A 23,603-nucleotide genomic window follows, 5' to 3' on the forward strand; every position below is an offset into this window, starting at 1 on the left:
TGATGGCCAATGGTTCTGCAATCACATCCACCAACTCCTTTAGCACACTCAGATGCAGCGCATCCGGCCCCATGGACTTGTGCTCGTTCAGCTTTTCTAAATAGTCCTGATCCACTTTCTCCACAGAGGGCTGGTCACCTCCTGCCCATGCTGTGCTGCCCAGTGCAGTAGTCTGGGAGCTGACCTTGTTCGTGAAGACAGAGGCAAAAAAAGCATTGAGTACATTAGCTTTTTCCACATCCTCTGTCACTAGGTTGCCTCCTTATCATAAGCCTAGGACTTTGATTTCACTAAATCAGGTATTTCAAATTAAAACAAATATTTTCAATAACAGTGAAGGAACTATTGAGTATTACAGACAAAGAAATAGGTGTCTTTCCTACTGAAGTCTATTTATGTATTCTGGATTTGTGTATTAAACAAGTAATGCTAATATGGAAGCTCCCTTTAAAATTCTCCTTAGCTTAATCATCCTTAACTTAATCATCAGGAAAAGAAAGCATGATATACCAGAATTAAAGTTACTAAGTACACAGAAATTGATATGTTACTGTTACCTTAGCATTCTTCCAAAGTTATAATAGTTAGTTAGTAAAAAATTTTTGGAAGGGATATAAAACTACATGATTCACTGTTTAAACTGATCTCTATTTGGGATTAGAATGAGATCTTCAGGGGAGTCAGATTATCCCACATCTGTCTACTGTAGGTTTACTTGCACCTTCCTCTGAAGGGTCTGGTGCTGGACCAACTTCTGTTGGTGAAAGAGACAAGATCTCTTCTTCAGGTCTGTGTAGCTCGAAAGCTTGTCACTCTCACCAACAGAAGTTGGTCCAGTAAAAGATATTACCTCACCCACCTTGTCTGTCTCATATCCTGCTACAGCAACACTGCAAATAAAAACTACTGGGTATAGCTCCCAGTTACAGCTGTGTCCCTGGAAACTGCCAACTACCTGGGACAGATTATTGGCCTTTAGCAACTTTGTGCGGGCCAGACCGGTACAAAGTGATCTTAAAGCTGCCCTAAAGGGGCAATTGAGGGTTCCCTTTCTCAAACCAGCTCCTCTTCCATCTTTGTCCCTTTGAAAGAAATTGCACCAGGGCTGGATGGGAACAGGAGGGGGCTCTGCCAGTCTCTGACCAGTGGGAGATCCAATAGCTCATATTTGCACACAATCTTGTGTGATAAACTCTGGGATTTTTGCCTATGTTTTATAAACTGTTGACCCATTGTGTGGTATCGTACATTGATATAACTCCTGAGTTCTTTACTCAGTCCTTACTCAGGCAGTCATGCACTGCAGTCATGAGGTAATTCCCAAATTTTGCTACAAATAGCGATTTTGAGGCACACTTGATGAAGTCAGTGGGACTTTCCTATGAGGACTGAGTGAGTACCACATTATCTGGAATAAGCATAATAATTGTCCTCATCTTTTTTTATTCTTTCAATTTAACGAGCAAGTCCCAAAATCTTTCAACTCATCTACCAGTATTAGTCAAAATAAGTCCTAGGCTGACATAAACCTGTATAGCGCCGCTAAAGTCAATGCCAACTATGCTAGGCCTGTTACACCAGCAGAGTGGTTTTAAAAGAAGAATTGCTGCACTTCTTGTGAAAGATTTGGTAGTAAAATAGATACTTCTTTGTCATGCTTTCTAACAACTAAACCTAATTCTGTCTGAGAAAAAAAACTCTCTAAATGATTTGAGAGGGTAAACTGACTTCATTTGTAGGCAATGTATGTATACAAACTGACAAAATGAATAAGCTAATGTATGCCTTTGCATTAGACATGTAACCCTACTCCACTGAAGGCAGTGACAAAATTCCCATTGTTTTCAGTGGGTGCAGGAACTGGCTATATTAGCTTAATAAACCTATCACCAGTGCTGGAAATAAACAAAGAGGAAAGGGAAATAAACTATACAACTGTTAGTATACAGAACCTCCAGTAGGAAAGGAATTTCATATTAAATACATTCTTTAGTCAACAGCATAAAATTATGCTAAAAACTATCCATGCTATGGAACCATCACCATATATATAAATTATTATAACAGCTGCTGGGCATTTCCAGACATGCACACACCTGGTAGTAGTGGCCATTTCATACAGAACTGTCAGACTTAAAATACACATCTGCACTAGCTCAAACACAAAGAAGGGAAAAGCAGCAGCACCATTAAAGAGGGCATTACCGAGGACTTACTGGTAGTTGCTCTAGATACTGTTGCTTTAAGAGTAAGGCGTCCCAGGGGGCCTGTCAGTAAGACCCAGGGAGAAGGATAACAGTAATGTGATTTTGAGGTTGAAAGTGAATGATCTGAAAGTAGCTTAGAACAGTGGAAGTGGAAACTAAAATCTCTGGCCAAGGAACTCATTTGTGTAGGAGGCGCAGATCCTAAAACTGGCTGTGTTGAATTCTTCTAAATTCAGTATTCAAGTCTGTGGTTAAACGAATGAAAAGGAGACCTTAAAAAATCAGTATTTGTATGTAACTATAAAACCATTTACAACAAAGTGCCCATTTACTACACATTTTATTCTGACCACTTCAAAATTCAAATACTGCATTTGTGCGATTCTTGCCATAATTCATAGTGTTGGATCATTAAACATGTATTCTGTTATTGCTAAGCATAATTGTGAGATGCTAGAAGCATTATAGGCTTGCAAATATGTATTTCTCAGTAGATGGATGACTGTTTTTTTTCCATGCTCATTTGAATTTCGCTTATGAGAGAATTTCAAATAGTGTAGTTCAGAGAAAAGAGACCTAGAGGACTGCAAGTAGCAAAAATTAACTAACAGAAACATGATTACTAGGGAACTGCTGCCACATATTCTCTTTATGTGGTAGAGGTTTTACAATATTTATTTTATATGGTCAGAGTTATAAGTAGAATTCTGTGTTGTTTGTTCAGCCTATTATGCAGATGGTGCTTGATTAAAATCTATTTTAAACTACAGCAATTACTGCAAGATAGTATGCGTAAAACAGCTCTCCTAGCTCCGCTAAAGGATTTGGTACTATTGCAGTTTATTTTAAATATATTTATAGACATTTTCAAACTTCTCAAGGGACATTTAGATATCAACAATGTGCCTTACTTGATAGACTTAAATCCTACACTGGGTAGTCTTGTGATCTATCATCTGTGCAACGTGGTTACTACCGACTTTTTTAAAGTGAAAGATTATTGCTTTCTTGTGATAAATAAGTTAAATACATCACTATAATTAAGCAATAAGGCATGACAGGAGGTGGATTACCATGAGCTAACTACACCTCTAGGGATTTTGAGGCACGAGTCTATGCCTAGAAGAATATATATGTTTTTTATTTTATTTCCCATCTGTCTCTGCTTTGGCGGTTAGCAGTGGAGTCTATGAAGCTGATAGACTGATGGGAGCATAAGGTACGCCATCATCTCAGCCATTTCCAAGGTTATTAGTACTGGAATTCTTTTTCTTTACTTATTTTTTATAAAACAAACGGAATTTCCCCAGGGAGTACTCCCTTTTTAGCAGTGGGATGTTTGAAGCCACTTGATTATTTGGGTTGGAGAATAAAATGTCTGTATTGTAAATAAATGTATTTACAAGAAGACTTTTTTCTCTTACCTTTTATGCATATTACGATTATTTATCACATAGTTAAATGGTAGTTTGGACATCCTGCTATCTTAAATATCTACAAGCTTGCAAATCCCTATGGTCAATTCAAAAGCGTTAAAACAAACCTTTTAAAATAGCAATAGTAGGAACTTTAACTGTGGGTCTGAAGTTGTCAAGCCTCCTTGCTCCTGGGATTTGTGAACGTTACTTAGAGGTGTTTGGAAAATTTGGATTAGGATGCTCAAATTAACGAGGGAGCTCTTCGCGTGTGCACATAACACACCTTCATATATTATTGATCTTGTAGTTTCTTCTACAGTGTAGAGTGAAATAGTAATCTGCAAGTTTGAAACAAGCAGCTTGTGTTTTATAACTTCTTCCCTCTTCTCTCTAGTGCTGCTGGTGTACTCCACAACCATTAACTGCATATTTGATTGCCTAACCAGGTGCCTAGGAACCAAGCAATTTCCTTTTTAAGTTACATTCATCACATTGCTGTTCTGATTAAAAAGCCACAACTGGCCAAATCCTGCTCACTTTACTCACTTGAGTAGTCCCATTAAACACAGTCCGGTGACACACAGGAAGAGGGAGAAGGGTCTGGCCCAGAGTGAGCATATACAGCCATATGCAGCCACTGTCATTATGCACCTGTATTTATTTTTGGAACACCTGTAATCTAGCATGTCTAAACTGATCACAGTTTATTAAAAATGATAGAAATCATCTCTATTCGATAGTAACCCTCTCCCCCTGAGTTTTTTTCAAATGAAAAACCCTTTGGGACAGATACAGTTAGCCAGATTCTCCAGTCTGCTGAGGCCACTTTCTGCCATGTAGTTCGAGCCGCCTAGAAAATCAGGCCTGTGTCTTTGCATATTTTTGCACAGCATCTGGCAAAATGGGGTCCTGAATCCTGTTGGAAGCCCTACTGCAATATAAATATTTAATGGTTAAAGGACAGTTGGGTTTTCACAAATTTGCAGGTCTTCAGGCTGCAGTGAAATCCACAAGAGGGATCCAGGGCTTGGGGATTTTTTAAGTGTGTGTATACACACACAAACACAAGCTCTTCTTTTCATCAAGTGTATGCGTGAGCCTCATTTGCTCCTTTATTCAGAACCTAATGGACTGATCCTGCACCAGCAGAGTTAATGAGAGTTTTGCCATTGACTCCAATAAGACCAAAATTGAGCCCTTCAATAGGTCAAAAAAATTTCCAACCTAAACTGCTGAAATTTTGTTTCTCTTGATTTTGATTAAGAATAATACAAGGAAATTAACATTTTTTTTAAAATCTCAATTCACTTGATTCCCAATCCAGTTCCCAGTGAAGTCACTGGAAACAATCCCACTAACTTCAGTGGGAAATGAACTGAGCCGTAGGTTAAAATAGTCCTCTAAGGGAAAGAAAAATATAAGGTGGAAATTATATTGTTCTTGCTCTGTTTAAATGGTTCTAATGATTAAACTAGTGGTCAATGTATAATTAAATCTGTAATGATTTTACTCATTACAGGTCTCCAACAACCATTAGCTATAAGACTCCGAAAAGATAAAAAGATGACAAGCTAATCTATTAATGAGATGATAATTTTATAAAAACAAAATGTATGAATCATTTTAGGAAAAACGTTACATAACCTAGAACATTTATAATGCCTTTTATAGATGAAACCCTGTGAAATGTTGTCAACATTTGGATTATCAAAAGACGTTTTCCCCAGCAAAATCCATAATGTATATTGTAGGTGCCCTGATAAATAGAGCTTTTTGGTCTGATTCACAATTTAATGAGTTTCTATCCTTTTGTGAACTTTTATTACAGGTCAATGGAGGAGAGAAGCGACCTGCTTCTGATATGGGAAAGAAACCCAAAACTCCCAAAAAGAAGAAGAAGAAGGACCCTAATGAGCCACAGAAGCCCGTGTCTGCCTATGCATTATTCTTCCGAGACACTCAAGCAGCCATCAAGGGCCAAAACCCAAATGCTACATTTGGTGAAGTCTCTAAAATTGTAGCTTCAATGTGGGATGGCTTGGGAGAGGAACAAAAACAGGTACAATGTGATATAAATTGTAGTGATCAAGTACATGTCGTCTAACCACTTTGAGCAGCTCCTTTTGTTCATTCCGACTAAACCTGAAAATGTGTCATATCAGAACTTGAGTTCAGGGGACTATCACCTCATTTCATATATCAGTTTATTAGGCCACTAGAAAGAGTATTTTAGTTCTTCTGCCTGCGAATTTATATCATTACTTTTAGGATTTTGTGTGCCAAAGTCAGAGGGCTTGAGGCTCAGTTACAATGAGGCCCCTTTACACTGCCAGAGTGATGTTTAAAAACCACCTATCCTCCCCTTCAGCAGTTCTCTTTATCCTTTTGTCATTATTATCTTTATTCTTTTCCAACTTAACAGAAAACTTAGTCTGTCTATCTCTAGCCACTCCTTGAAGACCACCAAAGAGCTGATACCAATATGTTATTCAAACCGTTCCCCAACAGCTTTTCAGACCATGTGGGAGTATATGCTCAGCTCTTTCCTCCTCTTTTTGTATACATGTTGTCATTAAATATTGTACAAAGTGAAAGACTAAATGGGATGTTCTCATCTATATGATGAGATGTTATGGGAGCTATGCAAGTGTGACAGGGAATAAGAGCCATAAGGCTCAGGCCCTAAATATTTGATAGTCCTTTGTTAACTGACCATTCTGTGGCAAATGCATTTTCACTGTTATATTTTTAAGGTATTGTTTCTATTTTAAAAAGGAACTATAGGTCAGTCTAGGAAAAGTTTGATTCCTTATCTTTTTACTTTATGGATCCTACTTGTGGTATATCAAGGGGCTTTTTTCAGCACTCTCTAGAAAAAAGACCTGGTGTGATTGTAAGGGACGATCAGGTGGAATGTAAAGCAGTGTGAATAGCTCCCCTTTGTGTCCATGTTAAAGTAATAATTTCCTTCACATTCTCAGCTCTGCACTTCTCTTTTTCCTCCTTCCAGGTCCATTGTTGTCTTTCTCAATTAAGTTATATACAGCCTTGGCTGATGGTAATAGTGTTCCCAGTAAGGCCCTGTTTCCTCTGCATGTCTACCTTAGAAATATAAGATTAAATGTTTTACTTAATCCATAAAACATGACAGAATGTATAGTGTTGCATAACAAAGATACACCTAGGTACATTGTTAAGCACATGGAGAAAGCCTAGTGCTTGCAGTGAATTAGGTGTGGGGAATCATGGCTACACAGGAAGAGAACACTCTGTAGTGTCTGATTACAACTATAACAATGTCCTTACATTTTGCAAACATATTAAAATGTTTTTAATTTTTTTACAATGTAATTTTTCCACTGAAGAGAAAGGCAAAGGATGGAAACCAGCTGTAGAAAATAATATAGGGTTCTACTCCCCTAAGCGATTGTTGTTCACTATTATTTATTATTTGTATTGCAGTAGTGCCCAAAGACCCCAAGCAGGATAGGGGCTCTGTTGCACTAGATGCTGGGCAAACATATATGAAGATACGTTCCTTGCCCTGAAAAGTTAACAATCTAAATAGATCAGAAAGACAAAAGTGAGGGGGAAAGCAAAGGCCTTCATCCTGTAAGGATCTCTGCAAGGATGGACCTGCATCTGCACAGAACCCCACTGAAATCATTGGGCCCTTGTTGGAGTTGCAGAGGTCCTTCTGTGTGGAGCTCATCACAGGAGCCAGACCCAATGGTCAGAGTGATGGTTGGCAAATATCATATTAGGTTTATTGCTCTGTTGTCATTGTTTGGTTTTAATGTGGTAGGGGGAGGACGTGAGCTGACAGGAAGCCAGGAGTGGGAAATGTAAGGAACAGTGGGGAGCGAGGAAAAATGAAGTGCGGCATGGAGACCAGGGACAGTGGAGAGTGAGGCTGGCTGCAGAGGGATTGTGAAGGAGTGGAGAGTGGAGAGGCCAGAGTAAACAGCCAACCAGCAGGGAGGCAGAAAGCACAACATCTATTTATGTATACAGTGTTTATTTGATTTCAATAGAAAACACTGTGTGGAAGCTGTCCTTTTCAGCATCTCCAGGCATTATACCAATTGACAGAAACAAAGAGCTGTAAAGGCTTCCTGAGCAGAACGTTCCAGAGGTTTCTCATTTTCCGTACTAATTCTGTGCTAATTTGACTAGCATCTTGATACAAACCTATTATTATTAAAAAGAGTGTCACTAAAAATTCTTTTTATAAGTCCTGACTTCTGGACTTCAGAGAATTGGTTGTCTACCTTCACTAACCCCCCACAAAAAGTCAGCTGGAAGATTGCATGGAGAGGCACTTAGGTCCCATTAAAACCAATGAGAGTTTTACTGCTGACTTTTATGGGTCAGAATTTGGCCCTTAATGACTGACCAAAAAAAAAATTTTTCTACCTAGAAACTGTTACTATATAAGGTGTGGCTTCCAGAAAGTTCAGTTGGAGGAAAGGTGACTTTGTGAATCAGAGGATCATAGAGGTCAGGTACATTAAAGTTTGTGGGGTTCTGCCTTCCTCTAATGTGCCCAGCCACTGTCTGAGGGAGGATCCTGGATTAGATGGACTTGATTGTTTCAGTACAGCAGTTCCTCTGTAATAGTTGAATGTTGCATCTCAGGATCATGAGAGTCACTACTTGCTCTGGGCTCCGAAACATGGACTATATTCAGAATAAATTTCAGTAGCAAAAAGTTTTGACTGTATTTTTCTTAGTGCAGATACTAACAGCCTGGCATTGCAGGTGATGCAGAGCCACAGCAGGAAGGGTTGTCTCTCAGGATCCTCCCCAGCATGCAGAAAAGTAGCCTTGGGTCGTTGGTGTGCTCAGCCAGGGCCGAGTGGGTGAGCGGCCAGAACTAACCCTTATTCCATCTGAGGTGACTTGTGTCGCCATGTGGGTTGGTGTGGGGGGGCAGTATCAGAGAACAATGGAATTGCAATTATCGTAGATCCTTACATGGGTTGTACAAGAGGGGTAAGGCTCCTTGCTTACACCTTCTCCCCCTTCATTGCGTGCCAGTAATAGTGCACCCTTAATGTTTTTACGCCCTTGCAGAGATTTGCCCACATGACATGCAATGATGTAAATTCAGAGTTCTTGCTAGTGATGTTCACACACTGGAACCCCAAATCCAAACACGCACACCCCTCAGAAACTTTCCAAAAGCTTCTCTCTGGATCTTGGGCCCATCTCTATACTAATTGAAACTAGAATCCTGGATCCAGATTCCCCTGAAGTTGGTGATAATTTGGATCTATATCTGAACTTCACAATAATCCCTGTCTCTAGTTCCAATTAATGTTCCTGTTCTTTAATAAAAACACAGGTCAAAAAACACTTTAGCCACTCATCTGTCTTTCTTCCAGCATATTTTATAATTACCTTTAATTTATGAGTCTGAATCATATTAGCCATTAGGTACATCATTGTATTCTTCCTTCCAGAACTCACTTTCTTTCCCCAGCAGAGTAGAAAATCTCAGTTGCTGTGTGATAGTCCAGCACCATACAATGGAGATAAACAAAAACAAATTGAAAATGCACATTCATGAGGAAACAAGCTTTGCTCTTCATCTGTTGATTTTGTGTGTAGTATAAAAAATAGTCCCCATGCTTGTCAGAGACCTAAAAGAAATACAGATTCAATTTTCATAAAAAAACCCTGGAATTTCTGAATTTAATTCCAGTGTTCCTGCTCACAGCTGAAAGCAATAATTGAATAATTCCTGTATTGGAAAAAAAAATAGTAGAACAGAATTTGTTTTTGTTATCTGTATTGTCTTCAAGTTAAATTGCTGAACCTTGGAAAACCATTAGCGTTTTAAACGGCAGAATTGCATGCTACAGAATTCAAACAGAAAAGAGTAATGCAACCAAATATATATGCAGGGTATTACAATACTTTGTTTTACCATATGTTTGTTTGCTCCTCTGTCTTTGACTGATTTCACATATTTATTACTATAATTTATGTCTTGTGGTAATACCTAAAAGCACCAATCAGGATCAAGCCCCATATTCTTTGGTATAGTATAAACAGAATAAAAGACAGCCCCTGATCCAAAAGAACTCTCCTATTTGCTAGGTCCATTGTGTTTATAATCAAAATTAATTCTGCATTGTACTGAGGGTCTGATCCTGCAAAGTGCTGAGCAAGTTCTAGGAAAAAATGCTCAGCAGTTTCAACAGCATTTTGTAGACTCTGTCTCCTCGTATTCATCTTGGAGATTATCGACATGCATATTTATTGAAATTTACCACTTATATTTGCTAAAGAAAGTTGCAAGAGCAGCATTATTAATGACCGCTAAACCACATGGTATAGGATATCTTTACAAGCTAGAAAAAAGTGCCATTACACCTGCAACAGGCTTAGATTTAACACCAGGGCCAAGTTTTTGACGTACATAGGTGCAGAAGTCCACCCATGCAGATCACAGTGCTGAATCAGGGCCACTGATTCCCGTGTATCAAAATTGCTCAAAACTAGAGCTGGTAAAAGAAAAGTAATTTTTTCATACATGGTTTCATGAAAAATGTGGTGTTTGTTTAGTTGTTTCTGTTGTTATTGTTTTTTGGTTGACATTTTTCAACTGTCAAAGGATGAGATAACTGTATCCCTTTTTTTTATGCAAAAATCAACATTTGCAAAATCTCTGTTCAACACCTATTGTTCCTGTAGTACTCCACAGCTGTTAACAGCTGTTGATCAAATTCTGTAGAATTACTTGAGCAAATCTCCCATTGACCCTAATGGGTCAATGAATATAACTATAAACTGGGACTAACAAACAACAGTATTGGTGATAACCTAGCAGGACTTTGCACAGTACAACCATTAGGAAAACATAGGACTACTCTGTGCCATTTGTTTTTTAAGCAGACCTTCCCATTGAAATCAACTAGGTTGATTACAAGAAGCTTCCCCAAAATGCTAGATCTTCTGCATATTAAGGGCCTACTTCTCCAGTCTCAGAATACAAGTAACTGTCACAGAATCAATGGGCTCTGGTAGGGAAATTGGGTTCTAAAATAAGCAAGGGATTAACATACTATATGGAGTTTGGCTTCCATGAAGATACTATAGAAAGAATCTCAAAAAGAAATTAAAATAAAGAAGTGTGGGATTCTCATAGGAATACTTACTTTATTTATGAATTAGACTTTCAATTCAGTAATCATAAAGCTTTGCGATTTTATGCTTTGGAAGTTGATGCTTATTCAGGAACTTAAATAGAATTATTGCCATTTCCTGAGTTGGAATTCCTTTCTATTGTTTTAAATATAAATTAATCAGTAAGCAAAGCATAACACACAATAAGTTGTAAAAAGATAATGAGGTGGAGAAAATAAGGTTTAAAAAGTACTGATGGGATTTTTTGGTTAATTATTTTTCCACTATGTGGCAACTACTGAGAAGGAAAAATAACAGCTCGGCTATATCACATCTTTTAAAATATGTACATATTAAATCTTCTATATACTGTGACTTGATACAGCTTCCATTGAAATCTATAGGAGTCTTTCTATTGACTTGAACAGCAGTTGGATCAAGTAAATCATGATGCAGATCATAGTTTCATTAGCTATAAAAAAGGGATATGTTCCTATGGTTTGCACACCATAGAATGAATGACGGTGTCAGAGCTTGATACAAATCCTGCTTGAGAACTCAGTTAGCCAGCCCAAACCTAGTTGTTGGGATACCATACCAAATTAGACCACTAAAAGGGTTTGTGGGAAGATCTACAAAAGTTTTTCAAACTACAAAAAGGCAGAGGAAGCGTGATCTGAGGAAATATGGAAGGAATCAGGAAAAAGCAGAAATACTATGAAACACATGATGCCATTCCTTTTTGAACTGAAAGCAGTGCGGAGCTCTGCTTAAAAAGCACAGCACATTATGACCATGCTATCCAAGAAAGACAATGTAACTTACTACAGAAAAGAAGGGGCAAAACACTCTTCCCTTGCTGTGTGCGGATATCTGCACTTCAGTGTCCCATATTGTAACTGTTTCCATGGATTTCCAAGCATCTGCACAGAGAGAGAGAGAGAGCGTAGCTGTCTGTCTGTCTAGAGTGACTTTCGCCTCTCCCTGGAAGGGGCTCCCAAATGTTTACTGCATATTTTTGCATACCCCGCAGCCTCTTCCCAAATACTGCCTTCTGTACAGTAACTAGAGCTAGTCAAAAATAGGGGAAGATTTATAATATTTTCCCCATTTTTCATTAAAAACTTTGTTTGAAAAAAAATCTGTTTTTTGTTTCATAAAAATCCCAACAAAATCAGCTCTACCAGTAATAAATCAGTACACATCTTCCTCAATATAGATTCACGATTTTTGGTGGTTTTCAATAGCTTTTCTACCCTTTCTTTTTTACTACAAACATTTTTTTCACCTGAGTAAACGGCATGGGCTCTTTTACATCCCATTTTTGTAGCCAATTTCTGTACATTGTTGCCCTTTGCACATAATTTTACTACAAAGGGGAGAAAAATGACCCCTAGGGAGCAAAGTTAGGCGTACTAAATAGTTGAGCCTCTATGGCTTTCAGATAAAAGGTTGGTTCAAACTGGGTAAAAAAACTGCTTAGGTCATTTTCTGTTCTTAAGTGAAAAAGGAAAGTCATTTAAAATCAGAACCAGATGTAAATGTACTAAATGAACCTTAAGCTTCTAATTGGAGACCCAGAAAGGCTGTAATAGATTTAGCAAATTACAAACAAAATGTTCTTGTTTACATTAGAGTAAGTGACTTTAAAGCTTCTGCCAAAGACCTAAATAAACATGCTATTATACTAAAAATGGAAATGAATGTAATATGCAAAGATGATCTCTGGTGTAACTCCATTGACTTACTGAAGTTCTACCAGGAATGAATTTGGCCCATTATGTACAGATTATAATGTGTGCATATGTCTGTATGTACTTAAATGTTATACTGGCCCTTGAAGCAGGAAGAAAGATGGATTTACCTAGAGACCCAAAGCTTAATGATCAGATAGCACATGCAAAGCAACTCTTTGAGCGCTGTAACATATGCCTGCTTTCAGGCTACATAATTCATACACAGTAATATTAGCTGCAACAGTTCAGCTCAATAGCAACACCTCATTATTTTATCCCTCAGTATTTATTTCTATGTTTGACGCCTCATGAAATTACTGTTAATGTGTTTATATAAGGGCAGATCTGACACAAGTGGGAAGAATTTAATTTCCCACTCATTCTTTCCTGCTGATGTGTCCTCTTCCCCTGGTAGAAGTGACAAGTGTAAATAGTTAATTTGCTTCAATTATGAGCCTGTCCTGCTAAATTAGAAGCAGCAGGAATATGAAGAGCCAGAATTATACTTATGAGGCAGCTGACAAATCCTCTGAGCCCACAAAATCAAATCATTTACTCCTCATTGGTGCTCAAACACCCACTAGATAAATGCAGCAGTTTATTCTTTATCATCTGATGGAACTTGGATTGTATGTTACCAATACTTAAGTAAATTGAAGTCCCTCTGTATTAGTGTCAACATTTGTGATGCTGTTAGCATGTTCATTATAAACCTCAAGCTTTCAAGAGTTTCTATCCTGGCCCCTAAAAATAACCCAGACTGATTCTGGTGTGTATATATGTAATAAAAAAATCTTAGCAATTTTTTTTAAAGTTTCTCTTTGGATCACAGCTTTTTAAATGTGTAAAAAAAAAAAAGTAGAAAACTAGCTAATTCAGGGGTGAATCTAGTAATTTTGAACTGTCTTTAAAAGTAATTGTGTCCAATATTTAACCTTTAAAATGCTGGCATTTTACAAAGGTAAAATGGTGCCTGCTGAATATTTTTACATTAAGTTCACTTTGATGCAACCAGGCACTGTGCTGATTTCACAAGTTACTCCAGGCTCAAATGTGCCTTGAAGGCACAGCTCTGCATTGAGAGAGCAGTTAAAAGGAGAACTCCCTGCATCTCCTAAGGACGAATTCTGGGAGACACTGTGCCATTTGAAATTCCCATGCAGAACACCCTTTTAGAGAGAAAGCAATTGCTCTTTTCCAAATTTGGCCAGCTTCAGAACACCACCTCTCCCTGAGCACATATGCTCACCCCCTGCACATTTTACATTCTTTCTGCCCCTTGTGTGCTTGGTTCAGGGCAAGACATAATCTGATCATATATATGTAATATATGCAATCTGCGGGTGGGGGGCACAAAGGGGAGTTAGGAACCCAGCTCCCATTTACTTTCAATTGGAATTGGACACCTAACCCCCTTTGTGTCTTTAAAATTGCAGGGAAGAGCCTCAGGTAAGGTAAATTGCCATAGCTCTACTGACTTCAATGAAGCTATGACAATTTGCACCAGCTAAGGATCTGTCTCTAGCATTTTAGAGCATACATGGTATTTTTCTGGCAGGGCCTTATATAGTTGTTGAAATAGTATAAATTGAGTGCAGATTTTCAAGTGAGAATACACAGTTACATTTTCAAAACATTTATTCACAGTTTATTCGTTATTTAGTTGCTTATGAAGTAAAGCCTCTACCATATGCAGTGAGAAAGAGAGTATTGAGTTGAGTTTTCTCCTCTGCTTTGATGTCACACACTAAAATTCCCTTTTAGCAACCTTTACTTTTAAAACTCGCAATGCATTTATAAAGCCATCTCCAAAGTATAAATATAAAACACTTTGAAGAAGACCACAAAATTATTGAAATATATCCTCAGATTTATGGGTAGCATACAATTATTGAGGGATTTAATCTTTTTATTTACTTTATTGTGTAAACGAGAATAGGAAGAAGAGACAAATCTGTTTGTATATTCTGCCATTGTGAATTAGAAAACAAAATATATTCAGAAACCTCCACAGTAAAAGCTACCTCACTGTTGAGATGTTGAATGGTTGATAAGAAAGAGGGAGTGTTTTCCTCCATTTGCTATCAGTAGAGCTTAAACTGCTTCCTCCTTCCTCCCTATTTATGACAGCAAAAAGGCTTTTGTCATTCGTTTTACCCCTTTTCTGTTAGTGAAACTCATGTTTTACTGGCAAATTTCAGTAATAAAACTGCTTTTTCCCTTGAAAGTGCTAGATAAACGCATGAGGCATTTAAAACAACTATTCCAGTTTGTTTTAGTTGGTTGGATCCCTCTTCCCATTGCTGTCTGCTTTTTTTCTCCTCCTCTGAGAACAGCTGGGCTTAATGAACTGGAACACAAGTAGGTCAATAAAATATATATATATGTATATTGTTAAGGTATCAGAATGCTACACATGATTAAGCAGTCTAATAGTTTCTGCAAGGGCCAGATCTTGCTCCCATTGAGGTGCATAGTTTTGTTACTAACTTCAGAAGGGGGCAGTATCAGACCTCAACTTTGCAGTTCATTTTTTCCACAAAATTTCTTGCAGATCAAACCCAGCCCTCTCACACAAAGCTGCCAGGGTAAACAGGATTTCCAGCCTGGGATTGGGAAGATTGAATTCACCCCCAAGCAACGTATATCAGAATAGTAACTGCTGCACACCCTCCATACAGGGTGATAAGGCCACTTAGTCAGTATATTCATGGATCTACTGGCCTCTCTTCCAGCCTGCCTTGACAGCCTTTTCTTTTCTGCAAAAAGAAGAACAGGAGTACTTGTGGCACCTTAGAGACTAACAAATTTATTAGAGCATAAGCTTTCGTGGACTACAGCCCACTTCTTCGGATAGTCTCTAAGGTGCCACAAGTACTCCTGTTCTTCTTTTTGCGGATACAGACTAACACGGCTGTTACTCTGAAACTTGTTCTTTTCTGCAGCGTCACTGGAGTGCTAAAGTGGTAGAGAGGGTAGCCCTCCAAACCAGGGGTGAATTTCAGATGTCCAAATGGTGCAAACAACAGACACAACTACTAAATAAATCCTACATGTACCTGTGGAGCCAGGATTGTTTCTTATGTGTTTATAGTATGCCCAGCCCAATGGAACCTAGGCTTCTAAGTGCTACTGCAATATAAATAATAATCACAATTTCCTCCTCATCCTTCCCCCACCCTCCATTCTCTAGACTAAAAGTCCATGGGAGTCAGGCACTAAATCATTTGTGTACTCAGCCATATTTAATTACACTAATTGTAGTCCATTTGGGTTTAGATCCAGTTTTGCAGAGTACAGCTGAGTACAAGTAATTACCACATAAATCACACATTTAATGTTTGTGGGTGCGGGTGTTATCCAAAATGTGCATTTGATCTAAAAAAAACCAAACCTCACCTTATAAATTCCAACCTCATGAGATCAAATTCAGCCCTGGCGTAAGTGGCTCCAGCTCCAGCAAAATCAATTGAGTTGAACCTGGTTAATACTAGAGCTGTATTTGGCCTGTGACCTTAACTTTGCATGCCAGAAAGACTGAATTCTTTTCTCCAAGCTTCTAATAGATCATCAGTGTTATTTTCATACTATGTCATCTAAGAGACTGCTGAACTGTAGAGCTAGCCCTGGGCCTCTCTCAGTTACAGTTTGTACCTAGATTAAAAGTCAAATGGTGGCATATTTCACTATCCATTAACCAGTTCTGTGGATTGTTTATATGACAGCTACATTCTAGTGGAATTCATAGAGTTCTGGATGCTGCTTCTACTGCAAAATAAAAGGATTAAAATTGAACACTGGCCTCCTGCTTTGGCAAACTTTCAGCTTTCTCTGAGCATGAAGGAACCCATTCAGCTGTGCTGGGGATGGAGATTTGGAGGTTGGATTCAACTCTGATAGCAGCACAGTAGTATTTTTCCAGAAACTGTAAGCTCGATCTCTGGAAAAGGTACTTCCACGGGTAACATCACTTCATCCATCACTCAAAGCACTCTGAGATGGTGACATTGCTCTTAGAATTACGACTTTCACAGATAGCACTTATTTCTTTGTTTAGATGTATGGAATGCATCTGTCATAGTTTTCAAGCTTCCTTCCTAGCCATCACCTCTCTTAGGTGGAGACCCACATCTCTATCACTCCAGACCAGGGGTTTAGGCTTGCAGTCCCTCTGTACTTCATTGTGATTTCCCCAGCAGGTCTGACCAGGGTTCAGCCTCCGTGGTTAACCGTTCTTCAGAGGTTACAACAGTGAACACTAGGTACCAACCAGCCTTTGGAACATAAAATACATTTATTCTTAGGGTAAAAACATTACAGAGAAAATATGCATAAAACAATAACAGGTCCTATGCACACACACATGGAATGTACCAGGAATTGCCCTCAGTCTTATAGGCCAAAGTCTGTCCAATCTTCCAGCAGGATTGGCATACCCGTTTGGACAGAATGTACTGTTCATTTGCTCACTCAAGGTATGTCTGCAGTGTAAGCCCAGGGCTAGTGAGACTTGAGTCTGCTGACCATGTTAGGGAACCCTGGGCTTCAGTGTCTATATTGTATTTTAACCTTATGTTAACACTTTTCTAACGGTGCTCGAACCTAGGGCTCTGGTGTCCACACTGCATTGTGCAAGTAACCATATCCCATAGTTCCTAGTGCCCCCACACACACCTGAAATGTGGCTGCTCTAACCCTAGGATCATGGTGCACTGTGGGAAAACTACTGGCCATTCTGCATGTTACTACCTTACTTTGCAAAAGCCTTGTTCAGTTCACTCTCCATTGACTAACCCAGGAGGCCTTCTGACCGTGTGTTTGCAGATCGGTGATCAGAACGGAATGGGTTAATACTGACCTGAGCTGCTGCTGTTTGCAAAGATGTGGGCATGGTTTCCGTTTTCAGTAGAGTGGACTGGAGATTGTTGGGATTGAGAGGACTAAGGAAGTTGTCCCATGGAAGTGTGGGCTACTTTCAGCTGACTCCTGGGACCCTGGGTCCAAGCCCTGGGTTAGCATAATTACAATGTAGATGCAAGGGGGGTTAGGCTTGAGCCTGGGCTCCAGCATGGGCTTATGTTGCAGTGTGGACATACCCTCAGAAGGAAAACCCTGAGTCTGTTTAAACTCATCCTTTTATACAAAAATCCCTTTCTTTGTCTCTCGGTCTCTGGAAAACCCAGTTTGAAACAATCTATGCAAGCCACCCCCAAGCCACCTCTCTGGATTTGTTTACAATCCCAAGGGCAATCACCCCCACTCTGTTTTTAGTTCCTGGAGGAGCTATGGTAACCCTCCCCCATGGAGCAGAACACAATAATACATAAGTGATTCATAAAATTAATACAGGGGTTCCCCAAAATACCACAACGGGATTCCAAATATTTCGCACAGTGTCCATCATAAATTTTCTACACATCTTTACATAATTTAAAAACAAAATACATAAGAGGCGCACTGTTGTCAGCTCTGAGGAGATTCCCACAAGGTAGACCAAACCATCTTTCCCCACCCTTGCATTCCCTGCACCAACCATTCAGGCAAAGACCGGGAAAATAAGTTAGGTTTTTACTGTCCCCTGAAAGTCAAAAGACTCAAACTTTGTCAAACCAAAATGAGAAACAAATTCCAGAGATCAGTCTCTCTCCTGGGAATATCAACCCCACCCTTGCCCGTAATGGTAGCATCTGTGGACACCCTCCCACCAGCCTCAGCTGTTCAAAACTAGGGACCTGTCTCGAAGCTTCTAAAAGCGTCTTGCTGGATTTGATTCTCATGGTGATATATATGGAGAGACCTGGTCCCTTTAAGTCAGAGTTCCCCAAACTGTGGGGCACCCCCTTACTCCTGTCCATGCCCCCCCCCGAGCCGCAGACCCGCTCCTGGCCCAGCTACAGGGGGAGGTGGGGAGGCATGGACAGAGGGAAGGGGGCACAGTCCTCAAAAGCTCTGAGCTGATACCAGGACATTGTCAGTGGACAGCCCTGGACTCTGACATTCACTTCCCCCTGTGGCATAGTTCAAATCTTACCTCTCTTGCCTGAAGGTACTGGGAAGGTTTGGTGCTTGTTTACTTTGCGGAATGTCTTTTCCAGTTTTGGGTGCCTTATGAAATAATGTACATGCACCTGAAGATCTCTTACTAAGCACATTTTAGAAATAGGAATAAAAAATAAACTAAGAACCTGGCCCTACAAGGTTCCTGGGAGCAGCCTTATGTCAGCCACCTGGCAGCCTGCTGACAACTGCTTACCTGAAACCCATGAAGCCCGGACCCCAGCAAGAAGTTCCACTCCTTCAGTCTGATTGACCTGCTGGCCCTACTTAAGCCAGCAACAGGAACAGGAAGCTGTCTGAACAACTGGACTCCACCCTGCTCTGGACTGCCTGCCTTGTGCTTCCTGGTCCTGCACCCGTGGCTTGACTTCCTGGCATCCCATGACTCCTGGCATCTGACTTTGTGGTTTCTGACCTCCAGTTTGTCTTCTGCCTCTGACTGCTGGTATTCTGACCCTGCCTGACTCTGGTTACCAATTTGCAGTTCTATCTACAGTTTGTATCCTGCATCTGACCTACTGGTATCCTGACACAGCTGACTCTTGACTCCTATCTCGTGACTGTGGACTTTGGCTCTGACTACTAAGTCTGGCCACCCATGATCCAGCTGAAGTAGCTTGTTTGGACCACAATATCCCTGTGGGATTGAGCTCAGTGAGAGAAAGATGGACCCAGCAGCACCGTCACAGCCACCAGAAACATTGAACTCACCCGAATGAAGCCCTGACTCTAGGTGGTTAATGAAGCACTGCAGGCCCAAGTTGCACAGCTGACCTTGGACAACCAGTGGCTGAAAGAGCAAGTGAAGCAGCTCAGGAGTAAGAACATCATGCTGCCAACACAGCCTGCAGAACCTTGCCCTGAATAGGGGCCTGCAATACCCCGGCCCAAACGGTTTGACAGGAACCACTGGTGGTTCTGGGGTTTCATGAACCAGTGCTACTTTCTGTTTCTGATGCATCCCAAAATCTGTGCTTTTGCCTGAGCCACGGTGGCCTTGGAAATCAGCCTGCTGATAGGAGACATGTTAGATCGGGCCTCCCAAGTGCTGGAAGGCCATAGCCCAGTGCTGTCACACTAGGATTTCTTTCTCCAAACAATGTCAGCCATGTTCAATGATCCACACTGAGCTTGAATGGCTGAGGCTACTCTGAGGAGACTCCAGCATGGGCAAGGCACCGTGGCCTCCTATGCAGCACACTTCCACCACCTTACAACAGATACAGAGTTGAACGAAGCAGTGCAGATGTAGCAGTTCCAGTGGGGCTTGTGGGAAGAAATCATAGACAAATTGGCCCACGTAGATGTTTACCAGACTAGATGTCCTTTTGGACCTCACCATCCACATAGATTAGCAGCTCTCAGAATGAAGAGAGGAGAAAAGAGGTCCCCTGCAGCCCACCCTACCTGCGTACATGAACTCACTTTCTGTATTGCCCACCGAACCCATGGAAGCCAATCTGGCTTGTCAGTGCCTCACATCTGAAGAAAAGGAATAGCACCATCAGCACCACCTGTGCTTCTACTGCAGTGAACCTGGCCATGCCATCTTGGCCAGCCCAGTACGAACACCAAGGGGCTTGGGGAAACAAACCAGTCCAGGCACAGAGCCTCAGTCTTCAAAGAAGAGAAGTTCCCCACACCCTAGTCCTCACTGAGAAGCACCAGAGCCCAATTCAGGGGCTTCTCATTGGCAGATTCCTATCCATCTATGTATCCTGGGGAAGCCCTGATGGATTCCCCTCCAACAGGTCCTCATCAATTCGAGAGCAGTAGACAAGTTTATGGATGCCTCTACAGCTCAGGCCCTACAGGTGCCCCTGCTACACAAAGCCATGCCCAACATGATTGAAATTGTTGACAGCTTCCTGCTGTCTTCAGTTCCAGTTGTGGAGGAGCTGTCTCCATGGAGCCATTATTCGGGGTCACCGAGAAATAATACAATTCAGCGTGATCCATTCCTTGCAATTTTCCACTGATCCTTGGCATCTACTGACTGACCCTTCATGATCCCCTCGTTCCCTGGTGAGAGCAGGTCACTCTCCTGTCAGAATTCTGCCAATGCCTTTAGTACAGTGATCATGGCAGTCCTCTTCCAAAGGCATGAACCCGAACAAATACTGCACCCCATCGCCTACCTCACAAGGAAGTTTACTCCTACTGAGTGATATTTGAGCAAATACAAGATATTTGACAAGGAGCTCCGGGCAATTCAGACTGCCTTCGAAGAGTGGCAACACTACTTGGAAGGGCCCATCGTCTGGTTCAGGTGTTTACCGATCACAAGAACCTTGAGTAACTGTGTGGGGTCAGCGTCCTAAAGCAACAACAGTTCCAGTACGCCCTATTCTTCTCTCAGTTAAACTTTACTTGACCTACCACCCTGGAACCAGAAATGTGAAGGCCAACGCCTTGTCTTAAAGATATAGCTCTGACCCACAAGGCCCCAATCCATATTCTGAAGTCCCATAATTTTTTAATGCAACCCCTGGGGGTGGGAAAATGATGTCATGACCCATGGCTATCAAACCTCGGATAGCTGAGTTCATGGAAGCCACTGCACTCCAACCCTCCACCTGGCAGCCTGCTGACAATTGCTTACTTGGGACCCACAAAGGCCCAGCCCAGTGTGAGGATCTGCTCTTGAGGGCCAATTGGCAGAGTCCCAAGAGTGGCAGATTGTCCCACTGGCCCTACTTAAGCCAGGAGCAGAAATAGGAAGCTGTCCAAACTGAGTTTCACCAAATCTATTTATATTTAATTATCACATTAATTAAAAAAACAAGTGGGAAATGGCCAGGTTCTATAAAAATGTGCTGCCATTCAAACTACTTGTTCACCAGTGTTTACTCATTTCAGAGGGGAACATAAGCCTCATAAGTGGTTTTAGAGGTGTTAAAAATAAACGTAAATCTTGGCAACATAAGGTTATAACTAAGCTACAATGTTTGTTGCTCTTAAACAAAAGAACAGAAATCTCCTTCTCAGACTGAGAACAATTTTTAATGTATTTCCGTGTTTCAGAAATCCTCACTATCTTAAGATGCACGAAACAGTTTAAACCATTGTCACTGGTACACTTGAATGATGACATGAGCCTTTTGCCTATTTAAAATGTCTGTAAGGCATCGAGTCTATTAAATTATTACAACTATGTATTTAATCTTGAGGGCTAGAATCTGTGGCAGCTGCCAAAACAGAATGGGAAGGGCCCTTGGCTTGCTTATACCTGTTGCACATAACGCTAGAACTGCTAGTGCCACCCACCTAGTCTCCCCATCTGCTTAAATTCCATATGCGAGCCCAGGCCAAAACCCAGGACTATGTGTTGGCACCAGCTACCAGTGTCATCTACGTTCTCAACTAGAAAAATGTCCTACACACTAAATCTTATCATTACTCATGATACCAGCCAACTCCCAGCCTACCTGTCCACCCCAACCCTACCTGTGTTGCAGCTATCAGCAATCAATATTTCAACAGCCAATGTCAATGGGACAGACTGACAATATCCCGCAATATGCTGAACAAACCTTATGAAATTAAAATAAACTTTTGATTTAAATTAAACCGTATTGAATTAGGATTAATACATTTAGGATCCATTGTATTAAAAATTTAATTGTGTATGTGTTATTGTATGTAACTTCTCTAGTAGGCAGGGGAGGCTACTCTAATTCCTCTGGTTATCAGCCTTTAAAGCCATCTCCCTGGAGAGGCTCACATATACAAATTCAAACTGGATTATCCAGGGACCAATGGACAAAGAAAGGATTTTTGGATAAATAGCTTGGTTTTAAACAGACTCAGGGCCTTCTTGCTGATCCACCAAATGGGCAGGACACCTGGTCCACAAAGGGCCCCAGTCCTCAGAGGATTGGAAGAACTAGGCCTACTGAGGCCCCATAAGACTGTGTGCTTGTTCCGAGCTGAAGTTGGGATGAACTTGAAATCACAAAGAGGTTTCCTTGGATAAGGTGTTGAAGGACTGCTCTAGCCAGAGGCCATGTTAGGGTTAGGGTGATTTCTGGTAAGCTTATTAGCATGCGTGTAGGTTCTTTTATTGTTTTTAGTATGTTTCCTCTCTACTGCTTTTACGTTAAGAACAAAATTGGCTTGCATAAAAAGAGCTGTGTGGTAAATATAACTATGGGCACTCACACTGTTAGCCATCTCTGAAGGGAAAGCAAGCCAGCCTGCTCAGACAGACTGTCTTTTGCAGAGGCTAATACAATGAAGGCAGGGAACTGTGCCTGGAAATATCCTGGTCAGAAGGGAATGAGAAGTGGGTCTCCCCCCAAGAAAGGCAACAGCTGGCGAGCCAGAAGCCTGAGAGCGGGTGCCCTTGGCAGGAGCACTGAGGGGAAATACTGGTGCAGTTGCCCTGAACTGCAATCGTCAGGATCACCCACCCCCTAACAAACAGCCTAAATATTAGGATTCTTGAAGAAGACCAAAAAAAAAAATTGTAAGAGCCCAAGACATCATGCCCAAGAACCATAACAAATACCCCTTGCACCATAGAACTGCACTACATGCAAATCAGCTGGAATGGGATTTCCCCCAAAAAACACTGAGAAAGATACAAAAAAACAGAGTGAGAAACCCAAGGACATAAATCTCCCTCTGAATAACACATAAAGGGTTGTGTGCCACAGCACTCATAGTGACATCCTGTATCAGGGTCAGTTCAAAAAAATAGTGCTAATTTGGATTTATACTGCTATTACCAGGTTGAGAGAATGCCTGAGAAAAGTAGATATGAAAAATGATGTATATGGTTAATGCTGAATAGTATGGCTGGATAGTTGGGAAATAATTAAATGAAGATTATATAATTAAGTGAATATGCAGTAGTGATGTTTGGGTACAAGACTTACAGAACTTTTGTTAGGTTTAAGCTATAAAATGAGATTGCTTTGTTGAATACCACAGTTTGAAAAGGGGGAGGGGGAAATCCATCTCTTTGAGAACCTTTTCCATATGCTTTGACTATAAATGCACAGTAGACCTGCTTAAAATTTTGATATTAGAGAAACATGGTTGGTGAG

At 40.6% G+C, this 23,603-nt stretch overlaps 1 protein-coding gene across 3 annotated transcripts in view; it reads left to right on the plus strand.

The window, feature by feature from the left end:
- The window catches only part of TOX (thymocyte selection associated high mobility group box), a 265,158-nt gene that overhangs the window by 199,789 nt on the left and 41,766 nt on the right, over positions 1 to 23,603 (plus strand). For all 3 annotated transcript variants that reach the window (XM_054021071.1, XM_054021073.1, XM_054021072.1), the window contains exon 5: positions 5,454 to 5,684. In XM_054021071.1, the coding sequence (XP_053877046.1) occupies positions 5,454 to 5,684 (231 nt within the window). The remainder of the gene's footprint in view (positions 1 to 5,453; positions 5,685 to 23,603) is intronic.

The sequence above is a fragment of the Malaclemys terrapin genome, chromosome 2 (genome assembly GCF_027887155.1).
Source record: "Malaclemys terrapin pileata isolate rMalTer1 chromosome 2, rMalTer1.hap1, whole genome shotgun sequence".
NCBI lineage: Eukaryota > Metazoa > Chordata > Testudines > Emydidae > Malaclemys > Malaclemys terrapin.